Here is a 12057-nt window from a genome sequence, read left to right as displayed (position 1 = left end):
CTTACCAATCTTGGAGAAGCCCCAATCCAACTGAACTCCATAGCGCAAAGGCTGAGATAAGGCTTGGTCTCCTCAAGTTGTTTCATTCAATGCAACCCCGTCATCCCTTTAGTTAGCTGGAGGCAGACGTGGCAATGGATGCTAGCATCATAACATGGTGCAGTAATGGAAGCAACTGGACCAGGAAGAGGAGGGGTCTGCTCCAATGATGTCATAGCCATTGGCTGCCATAGGGGGTGAGATTGGTCATGCAGCCTTATGTCAGGAGTCATGATTGTAGAGGGGTGGGGCATGAAGGGTACTGTTCTGTAAACAGTGCTGACGAGAAGCAATAAACTCTGCATAACTGATTGTCACCTTCTCACTTCGGTACCTGGTGAGTTTGATCGTTTTTCGGAATTCACTGGTAATTGGAGCCTTAAAACCACCTTTCCTGAGCAATGAGTCTATGGTCTGGATCTGATCCCAGTCTTGTTCTTTAGCAACCTCAGGTAAATATGTGGCTGTATATTTGATGCCCTTTTCACTGATGAATTCAATTAGAATTCCATTGACCCCTACCTCCCAGTCCAGGTAATTACTGGCAACCTCAAAGTTAGTAAGGAGGGAGACAGAGCAGAAAAGCTCAGGTAGCTCCTCTCGAGTCATTGGGGGAAATCGACTGTCCATAAGTGCACTGGTTAACGAGTATTCCCTGAGTCCTGGGTGAAGATTCACGGCTGAGAAGGTTCCAATGCAGCCCCGGAGACGCTTATCCCGCCCTGTCTCCCATGTCACAAACAGTGGATAGGGGTCATTGGTGAATCTAGGAAGTCGTGGCTGTGGGAAGCCATAGAGGTGACAGTAGAGCACATCAAAGCAGTAGCAGCACATCTCTGCAGTCACCACCAGGTTCTTGGTGGTGTTGGCAGTTCCATTGGGCCAGGGGAGAGGGCTCAGCGCTCCTGATGTGGGATTCATTCGTGTAATTGGATAATTTTCAGGCCCCAGCGTTAAGTCCGATACATTCTCCCATCCATGGTTGCTGTCCACATGCTGCTTGTTTTTAGGAGTTCCTGAAATAGAGGCGGTCACAGTTGTGGACTGGTTCCCGTGACTGTGTGCTCCGCTTGCTGCTGCCAACTTGGGCTTGAGTGGAGAGACACACCGTCTTTTTCCCATCCTGATTCTGTGCCTGAGGTCTGGAATGCTGCAGAACCTGAAAACACAAAGTTTGTATTGTCAGGGGAATAGCTGTAATAGAGAAGAGGAGCTGTTTTGTCTCTGGAGTGAATTCTCTTCCATTCCATTCCATTCCTTCTTCCTGGACCTTTTCTTCTGGCCCAGTTGCCGCCAGGGTGGACGGACCTCTCTCGCTCGACCTTCTCATTCTGCTTGCTGGAGCCCTGTGCCTGGGTGGGGTGCTCCCAAGAGAAGCGGGCCTACAGGTGGTCCGTATGCGAGATGAGCATGGAGTGAGCTGAGAAAGGCCATGGGGGCAAAATGGAAGCGGTGACGGCAAGAACTGCTAGAGGTATTCCCCAAACGACTGTAGACCAAGTGGAGCCGCGACACAAGTCCTCCGCTATCGCAGCAGGCACCCCAGGCTGTAACTCTAGACAAGCGCTAAAAGCCTTGTCTTTCATCATGGAGCGGCGGGTCACTGGAACTGCTCAGTTGGCAGCGCAATGGGGCTCACACAGGGCTCCAATACAGGACAGAAAAAGTGAAGATTTCACTGAACTTAATAGGAAAAAGAAAATTTGTGCAGGATGACTTCAACAGTTAACTTAAAAGTGGATGAATTATCTTAAAAAATTAAGCAACACAAAACAGAGATAATTCATCAAGCACTTCAAGGGAAACATGCAATAGCCATCCTGATTAAAGCTAAAAGCTGAACCTTGGAAAAACCAGTAGAAGTACACAAAGCATTAGCTATGAAAGACGTTTGTGTAACTCTCCGTGTTAGACATAAACCTGAAAGTAGTGAGAGCGCTCAAACATTGTGTTACCATTGGGGTGATTGCATCTTAAGTTCATAGAATTTAGAAATAATGACCAGCAGATTTGAAACTCAGTAATAACCACCATCACAGGCAGTCCTATCTAGTTCCAGCTTTCTCATCCTGCCTACCACCCCCATGCCTGCACCCGGAGATACCAGCAAAAGTAACCAAAAAAGGGTTAAAGAAAACAATTCAGAAGTTGTGAGATCTAAGTTATTTTATAATTTGAGTCTAGTTCCTAAGTTATACAATCTTTAGAAACATTTTATGATTAAATAAATATATATCTATATATATCCAATTTTTGTTATAAAAGTGAAAGCATAGCTTAAGGATCCCTGAGAGGGGTGGAGGTCAATGATCCACAGCTTTGTCTCTAACACAGAGCCTGGCAGTTTAAACTCAGCCTACACCACATAATTGAAAAATATACCCACCTCATTTTACTAAGACAAGCAAGGTAACCTTATAATAGAATAAACCCCCCATAGAATTCAGGAGCACTGCACCAGTGCACTCTCTTTAAGGCTGTAACCTTTATGGAATCTGACTGTGCCATCTCTCTCTAGGTAAATCTTTCTCCTGTTTCTATAAGAAACAGCTGGTGAATTGGAACTAATGACTATTATTTTGCATCTAACATCTTAATCATTGCATTTTCTGATTCCATATGTATAAGAAGCAGAAAATTGAAACAGAAAATCAAACATGTCCATGTCACAAACAATCTGCATCATTGGATGCATTTATCCTCATTGGGTGAATGTTAGAAAGAGTCAAATTAAAACCCAATTATGACTTCCCTTCAGAGACAAAGTATATTTCATTGAACTCAAACTAAAAGCTTTCCTTAGAGAGAGAGAAAAAAACAAAGCAAGAAAATACTGGTTTCTGATAGAAATGACGTTGTTTTAATATTGTATGATTTGAAGGAAAAAAAAATACCAAGGAGCAGGCACTGACCTCTACTAGATTAACATTTCAGTCCTTGGAAAATTGCAGGCTTGGTAAATACAAGGTTCATAGAAAATATAGGAAAATGTTCATTGAGATGAACTGACATAATAATTGCAGCAATCAGCTCCAAGATAACAACTGTGAGTATGGCCGTGAATTGGGCAGAATTTATTCCACCTTGACATAGGCTAACTATAAGTCACACCAGAAGGTAAGTATGAGTCAGGACCAATTTCATAGCCCTTAACAAGAACAGCCTAAAACATCTAGTCAAAGACACATATTTTAGGATCCATAAATAAAATTTATGAATTACGTATCTGAAAAAAATATTCTCACCATAGGAATGTAATCTCTCAACACAATTTTTATTGGATTAGACCCACCCAGATTCCAAGGTGAAAATCCTATCAGTCTTTTACTTAGGCCTGTGTTTTCTTCACTTGTCATTGATCCACTCTTATGCCACACCTAGTAATCATCTCAGAAACATCAGCAACAAACTAAATGCAATGCTTTTTTCTTAAAGCCTTAGAGAATTTTACTAGAAAATGGAACAAAACATATCTAATTACAAACCCAAGCATCTTAAAATGAAGAATTTAATTAGAAAATAACTCTTTAAATTCTCCAAAATAAAAACATCATGATTTATGTCATTTTTTCCTGAATAAATGTGAAATTCATAGTTCACTTCTTTAAACTTGGAACCCCTAATAACGTGAACAGTTAGAAGGTTTAGAAGCTAACTTAGAAGATGGATGGTTTCTCCTCAAAAATGTTTTAAGAGACAGGCCTGGTGACTTACTTTTGAAAAAAACCTTTGAAAACACCGAGCCACAGTTCTCCTTTGACAAACACGGGCCACCGTAAGTTAAAAACAACTGGAAATCAAATTACCCTAAAAAACTCTTGACACTGCGAATATGAAGACAACTATATCTCACAAGCTTTAAAAGATGTCCTCTGAGATTGTCACTAGAACAACGAGGGGGGGGGGGCGAGATGAAGGGCCAGGCCTCCACCATGACTTTCACTGCCTCCCTCTCTCTCCAGACAACAGCTGCTGTGAACAAGGGTGGGAAAATTCTATGGACAGCCACGCCAGAGAGGCCATGGGTGAAGCCTCATGTTGCAACATCACTCTGGATGGCAAGCTCCAAGATGCTGAGTGGGTCCCTGCCCTCATTCTGACGAATCTGCTCCAAATAGAATCCTGACATGGGAAGGTTAAGCAGCATCTGCTCAGACCTGAGGGAGAGCCAAGTGGGTGACCCCATCCCTCTGTAGTCTTGGTTCCAGCACCTTTAGTCTCTGAAAGACATTGAGTCAAGGCTGATTCATAGGGACCCTGTAGGACAGGGTAGAACTTCCCTTGTGAGTTTCTGAGATGGTGCCCTTTACCATAGTACAAAGCCCATTTTTTACTCCCATCTTGCCACCCTGTCAGAAATATATAGGAAAAAGTTCTAGTCACACTACTTACCTTTTCAGTTCACAGTTGTAGAGGCTGGCAAATCTCAGATATCACTCTGGACCCTTCTCTTGATTCAAATAGGTCAAGGGCCTGATGAATCCCAGATGGGCAGGTTAGATGGTAGGCTCATTCCTCACGGGCTGTGCAAATGATGAATCCAAGCTATGTAGGAAATATGGCAAGATTCTGCCTCACGTCTGGAGGTCCACACTTCTGGTGAGTTTCTGGACCTGGCCAAAAGCTGCACAGCTTACAGAGAGAATCCACTTACATTTATACTGGGCAAAACCACACCCACCAGGATAACACCTCCCAATCCTGGCTGCTGACACCAAATCTCTTCATTGAAGTGATGGCATTATGTCAAGCATTGTCATGTAGGCTGACATCATGACCGAGCCAAGTTGACACAGAACCTCAATCACACATGACTCACTGTACCATCAACCCATGTGATTTCAATAACAGAAAAACTGTGAAAGGTAAGGTGGGATAACAATACCCTTCCAGAAATAGCTTTATCAAACTGAATCTCATATGCCATATGGCTTTGACGTTTTGAATATATATCAGTCTGACTCCTGCACTTAGCACAAATCCCCTGACATTAAGTCTACTGTGACTCAGAGCCACTTTCTAGAAAATAGGAGAAGTGCCCCTTTGGGTTTCACAAACACTCCGACTCACTGCCATGCAGTCGGTTCTCACTTGTGACAACCCTACAGGAGAGAGTAAAACGGCCCCTGTGCATTTCTGAGTCTGTAACTCTTTGCAAATGTAGAAAGCCCTGTCTTTCTCCCTCGGAACAACTGGCTGTTTGAAAGTGCAGACCTTGGGGATCACAGCCCAACTCTTAACCGCACCACCACCAGGGCTACCACTGCATTTATGATACTGTAACTCATTCCAGGAGTAGATGGCCTTTTATCTCTCCCCAAGGATTGGTTGATAAATTCAAAGCACCGGTCATATGGTTAGTAGTAAAGACCTAATCAACTATGTTTCCAGAGGTCCATCTCTCCATAGTACAGGACCAATCACTTCATCCCACTGGATGGGTTTAGAGGACTGTCCTCCACAGAAGTGTCGAGGACTTTTTCTTAGTTCTTAAGTGGGTTTAAAGAAGCATCACTCTTTGTGGGTTTTTCCATTCAACATTCATTTTCTTATACAGTCCGTGGGTCAAATCCAAATTAAGGGCATCAGCCATAGGATAAGGCCCCCTTCCTCTGTTGAGTCAGAGGGAAGGTCCTTATCTGCTGGCAACATCTGTGGGCCTGACCTGCCTTAGACAGCACCTTGTATGTTAGCATCAGCATTACTTTGGCTCCTAAAGGTTCACTGAGTAGGGTTTTTTGGTCCACAGAAGAACTCTGATACAGCTCTCCTTTCTTGCTGTAGTCATGTCCTGTTTCTGTTTTCCCAATTCTCTCTAATGCTTTCAGAGACAAAAGGTTGTGGAGCCACACCTCAGGAAAATCCCCTTACCTTTATCTCAAAAAGATTATGAAATAAAAGATATACTGCCACACCCTGAATCCTTGTACCATGGAATACCTTCATACATGATTCCATCATACCTGATCCATTCTGCAGTGCCACATTTATCATAAAAAATAAACCAAATCCAGTGCCATAGTGTCCATTCCCGCTCATAGCCAACCTATGGACAGATTAGAACTGCTCCCTAGTTTCCAAATGCTACCAATCACAGGCTCCCATACTAATCGGTCCTCCTGCATGCCCTCTTCTCAGGAAAGCAGAAAAATTACCCACAGCCCAGCTGTGAATTGAAAACGCTTCCATTATAGCACATAATTCAGAATAAAATGGGAAAAAATTTCTCACTGCCATTGAAAATTAACAGATTAATAGCGACTATGTAGGAAAGGGTAGACCTTCCACTATGGGTTTCTAAAAGTGTAACTATAGGATTAGAAAGCCATAATTTCTCCCGCAGAATAAAGTACAGTCACCTGCTTTGCACCATAGGACCATTCCATTTCCCCTCAAGGAGCAGTATCAGGTACTTTGGTAAACACTGCAATAAGTCTTTATGGGGCAGAATTCTCATCTTTCTCAATTGGAGACCTGGTGCATATGAAGCCTCCAACTCTTGATTAATAGACCAAGACAGCCTACTACTCGACCAGAGTTCCAAAACTGACACTATTACATAACTGCCATGCTACTGAGAATTATGATCCCAACAAATCTATACAAGTAATGAAACACTGCATACAGGGAAGATATTAAGACATGCCCTGAAGGCCCTGAAAAGATAATGAGATGTCAAAGAGATAGTGAACAGTACACCTGAATCTGTTTGCCCTGTATATATTGAGTCGAGCAAGTAAATACCTATCTTTTAAAATACAATATCAAATACACTCAAGTCTTCCCCCAAAATAGACCCAAATGTGCTACATAGACTCGTTATATAAGAAAGTGATACAACATATGTAAGGCTTTCAGAACAGAAATTTATTCTATCCCAGTTTGAGTGGGCGGAAAGATAAACTTAGGTGACTGGTTATAAGGGATGGCTTTAACTACAGTTGGTCCTAGGGAAAGATCCTTGTCTCTATTAACATTTAGGGTCCTGGCATTCCACCTCTGGTCCCTAGGAATGTGTCAAGTCCAGGGTGTTTTCAGAGACTGAGACATCTCAGATGAACCATCTGACCCAAATAGGGAGCAAAGGAGTTCAGATTGTGGAGATTCCAGGTATAATTCACCACCCCTTTTTGGATATATCTTGCTGCACCATTTTGAGGAAATGCACATCAATGGGAAGTCATGACACAATAAATTCCAGCTTCCTACAACACAGCAATTGTGTGCATCATTACAAACTGTGGGTATCCTTGATAACAATGGGCATTACAGAACACTACATTGTCCTTATCTAGTACCTTTATATGGATTAAGAAGTAGATGTGGGAACAGAACAACTCAATATTGCATGGTTTTAAATCAAGAAAAGTGTGCCAAAAGGACAAACATATCCGTTTTGAAAGGAGTGTGACCATAGGTCTTCTTAAAGGTGTGGATGGTGAGACTTCCTCTTACATACTTTCAATCTGTTTTCAGAAAAGACCTGTCCTTGGAGAAGGACCCTGAAAAGAGCAAGGCCCTTGACATGAGATATTGACACAGTGGCTCCCACATGGAACACTCACTCTTCTACGCCAGGAAATGTGTAGGACAGTTCATTGGCCAACTGACTGGAAGCACTCCATCTTGGTACCCGCTCCAAAGAAACGTGACTAGATAAAATGCTCACCTTATAGAACGATATCATTGAAGTAAAATTTTGCTGTAAATCATGCAATGAATGCAGCAGGACATTGACAGAGAGCTGCTGGAGCTTTAGGCTGCATTCAGAAGAGGATGTAGAACAAGGGATCACCACTACTGTGAAGAGATGGATCTTGGCTGAAAGCAGAGGACCCCAGACTGCAAAGACATTTGACTGTGTTGGTCATAATTCACTATGGGTAGGCTGGAGAAGAATGGGAATTCCAGAGCACCTTATGGTGCTCCTGTGGACCTTGTACATGACTCAAAAGGCTCTTGTGGAAACAGAACAAAGGAATACTACATGTTTTAAAATTAGGAGTGCTATGTGACCTCTCCCCATACTTATTCATCTATATTCTGAAAGAATAAACAGATAAACTGGATATTTTTTGCCCTTAATCATTTTTTAATTTAAAAATGTTACTGGGGGCTCTTAAATCCTTATAACAAACCATACATCAATTTTAGGAAGCATATTTGTACATATTTTACCACCATTATTTTCTAAACATTTATCTTCTGCTGAGCCATGTGAGACAGACTAGGGAAAGAAATTCTATTTTTTGTAATCTGCTAAGTAATTTGCCCGTTCCTCCCTCCCATTTCAGAAAACTGACTGCTAGTTGACCCACCCATTCTCCCTCTGCTTATGGGAAAGTCTCTGCTGGTGATTAATTTTAGAATGTACTTCTATGTCCCCAGGTTCTGGACACTACAATTAGTATAGATGATTCTTCAATATATTGTTGGTTCTGATTCAATATTGTTCCCTTGGATACTGTAACGGTGTAGTTAATTTTGTTATGGTAACCAGGATGTTGTAATCCATTTTGGCATTATTTCTTTTATGATATGAAAGTACCATGTAATGCATGCTAACTCTTCTTGAAGTTACAATTAACCCATTGATGTTTCTTTCTCCTTCTGTTTCTGCTTGCTTGAACCCTTGACAGGTGATAAATGAGTGTTTCGGCCTTAAAGATGGACTGAGATGTAGACTCAGGACTGCAATCAAAGAATCTCTTTTAGATTCTAGCAGTCCGGTTATAAATGAATAAATTATCAAGACATGATATTGGCTGTCATTTATTTGAATCTGAAACACCTTGGTATCAGCTCCTCTTTTCTCCTCCTTTCCCCCTCCTCCCTCATGACCCATTGGTAAATTATAAGTGATTATAATTTTCATATATTACAGCAATCACTGTCTGCCTTCCCATACGGTTTCCGTTTTTCTTAACCCTGGTGTGTGTGTGTGTGTGTGTTTATGTCTCTATCATTGAGATTTGTTTCCCCTTCCTCTCCCCACCTTGTCCCTACCCTCCTGGTATAGCTATCTCCATTACTGTTCCTGGATTCCGTGCGTCATAAGCTCTTATCTCATGTCTGCCTTTGCACACATTCTCCACTCTAGACCAGAGTGAAAGGTAGGACTGGGGTCACGATAATGTGGGGTGAGGAAGCCTCAAGGAACCAGAGGAATATTGTGTGTTTTTATCAGACCTGCACTGTGCTCTGGTTGACTCATCCCTTCCTAGTGATGTTTCTGTGAGGGGATGCTCCATTGTCTATAGAAGGGTGTGGGGTCTCTGCTCCAATCTCTTTCATTCTCAACAATGTGTTTTTATGTTGTGGTTCTTTGTTTGTTTTGGGTCTTCTGATGCCTGTTAACTGATCCGGTAAACATGTCATGATCACATAGGCTAGTGTGCTTCCTCCACCTGGGCTTGTTGAAGAAGCTGGATTTTATGAAGAAAAATGTGGCATCAGGATTGAAGGAAAGCATATTAACAACCTCCAATGTGCAAGTGACAAAACTTTGATGCCTGAAAGTGCGATTGACTTGAAACATTTGCTGATGAAGATCAAGTACTGCAGCCGTCAGTGAAGAATAAAACTCAATATAAAGAAGACCCAACTCTTCACAAGTGCAGTGATAATTAACATAATGAGAACTTGAGGACAGATTGGGGTCGTGAATAATTTCATCTTGTTTGCATGCACAATGAGTGCCCATGGAAGCACAATCCAAGAGATCAGGTGAACCATGGCCTTGGATAAATCTGCTACAAAAGACCTCTTGAAAGTGCTCGGGGGGAAAAGGATGTTACCTTGAAGATCTTAAGGTGTGCCTGCTGGAGCCTTGGTATTTTCTATTTCTTTCTTTTTCCTCAAATCATTGTATTAGGACATAATCCAGACAACATATCATTCAATAGTTCAATCATGTTGTGTAAACGACTATCATAATCAGTTTCAAACATTTTCTTCCTTTATATATTTCTTGACATGAACTCCCCATTATCCCTACCTCCCATGTTGTGCCCTCTAGGAACCCTTAATGTAGTTTTAATTTTTATAAAGTCTCTCACCCTGGGTTCTATATACCAAAAATATACAGAAAAATACATAACAGAGTCAAGAAGACTGTGAACAATAACAATATAACAAACAAAAAAACCAGAGACAAACCTCAATTCAAAAAACAAAACAAAACCAGAACGTAATAAAAAAGAAGATTAAGGTCAAAGGCTTCAAAAGTGAGATCAAATGACAAGTGTTTAACTATTCAGGTCAGCTTTTTAAATTTAATCTACTAGATAGTAATCTATAACCATCTGTGTACTAGTCTGTATGTTATTCACATCTCTTAATTGTGGTCAGAGAGAAATCAATGGAGGCTTATTTCATGTATAGATCCTGCAAAAGTATTTTGGCTTTCAACTGTCATCCATAGCCTTCTGTAAATCAGAGTTAAAAATGTTAAGCTCTAATACTATTATTTCCTTCAGATTTGGATGTTATTATTGACAATCCTTGGATCATGCATACTGGTGTTCTTCTTCCACGTGGGCTTAGTTGACGTAACACTTAGATGGCTACGAGTTTGAAAACAAGCTTTGAGACACCAGGCACTATTCTTTCTGAGAGCCAGATACCATCTAATTTTTTCATCACACTTTGCTGTAGCACTCATATCCTCTGTGTTTCCATAAAAGGGGCACATACTGATCAGGACCATGTAAAAGGAACTAATTGTTCTTAGATTGAGCTAAAGTTAAGTGCGACCTTCACATCCATCCCTAACTCTGTGTTTTCTATCAAATTGTGGTTCACCTTAGAGACATCGTGTTCTTTTATGGCATAGAACTTTATCAATCATCTTCTTGGAGAATAAGATACTTCTGTTTATAGTGTCATTGATTTAGCCCATAGAAATATATTTAAAACACAATTGAGAAAAGGAAATTAAATAAGTGTACAGCCTTAGTATTTTCAATTGCCTGTGAAAACTGAATGTAACGCCTTTGTAACAAAAAAAAGAAAACTGAATGTGATAGTTGTACATTCTTCAGTGCACAGAAAGGAAGACTGAAGACGAATCAAAGTGTTAGAATATGGTAATGGAAAAAGAAAAAACACAACACTGAAAGTACCATGGTCTGCCAAACGTGAAAAAAAAATCTGCCTTTGAATATATATGCCCTGAGTGCTCCTTAAAGGCAAAGATGGTGAGACTTTGTCTTATCCTTTGGACATGTTCTCAGGAGAGAACAATCCCTAAAGAAGGATATCATGTTTGGGAAATTAGAGGACATTGAATAATAAAGGAAGCCCCTCAATGAGATGGATTTACACAGGGGCTGCAAAAATGGGCTTCAACATAAGAACATTATCAGGATGGCACAGTACTGAGAAATGTCCTTTTTTGTTCTACATAGGTTTTCTATGAGCTAGAACTGACTCAATAACACCTATGAGAAATCAGGGTGGGAGAGGGATGAAGGGTTGTGTACTCTAACCTACATTTGTGACAACTGATTGTTTTATCACATAAGTTCACCCATGGTGGGCCATTATACAATGGCAAACAATATTCATAATATTTAAGAGTAACTAAGCACACTTCTATGGTCTGTATTCACTCACATCTACCAGGTATGATTGAGAAGACCTCACTAGGACTTCCTCCAATGCTCTAAATCTTAATGGGTGCAGAGTCTCATCTTACTTTGCTAGAGAGATTTGAGGTCCCAGACCTAGAAATAAGCCTCCACACCACCTGGGCTCCAAATTTTACATGGTGACATGATTGCCAATCTACTGAGCACCATGGCCCGACCAAGTTGACAAAAGATAGACCCAACTCAGGGAAATGAGATACGCATAAGAGAAAGCATGCCAGAGACCAACTGCAAAGGCAGTGAAGGCAGGAAGATAGAAGGTGACAGTGCTCCAAGATGTGAATGCAACATGCTGGCATTGAGTACGAAACTAGTGGAGAGGTCTGAAGGGCCGGGCCCAATCCAAACTACATGGACACATGACCTT

General features: G+C 41.2%; 1 protein-coding gene across 2 annotated transcripts; it reads right to left on the bottom strand.

The window, feature by feature from the left end:
- Positions 1-261: 261 nt before the first annotated feature.
- Positions 262-1161, bottom strand: LOC142427864 (AMMECR1-like protein). 2 transcript variants are annotated; one of them, XM_075532981.1, is made up of 2 exons: positions 782-1161; positions 262-676 (listed from the first exon to the last, which is right to left on the bottom strand). In XM_075532981.1, exons 1-2 carry the CDS (start codon positions 1159-1161, stop codon positions 262-264), a joined length of 795 nt encoding a protein of 264 aa, XP_075389096.1. The 2 variants fall into 2 exon arrangements, with proteins under 2 accessions (XP_075389096.1, XP_075389095.1); XM_075532980.1 differs by having other exon boundaries at positions 262-1161.
- Between the last annotated feature and the right edge of the window lie 10896 nt (positions 1162-12057).

This window comes from Tenrec ecaudatus, chromosome 15, assembly GCF_050624435.1.
Source record: "Tenrec ecaudatus isolate mTenEca1 chromosome 15, mTenEca1.hap1, whole genome shotgun sequence".
NCBI classification, from domain to species: Eukaryota; Metazoa; Chordata; class Mammalia; order Afrosoricida; family Tenrecidae; genus Tenrec; species Tenrec ecaudatus.
Note: the sequence above shows the minus strand (reverse complement) of the source record. Positions and strands in the feature narration are given on the sequence as shown.

What these genes read in the sequence shown, in the direction of transcription:
- LOC142427864 (XM_075532980.1), bottom strand. Translation starts at nt 1,161, where the DNA reads ATGGGAAAAAGACGGTGTGTCTCTCCACTCAAGCCCAAGTTGGCAGCA.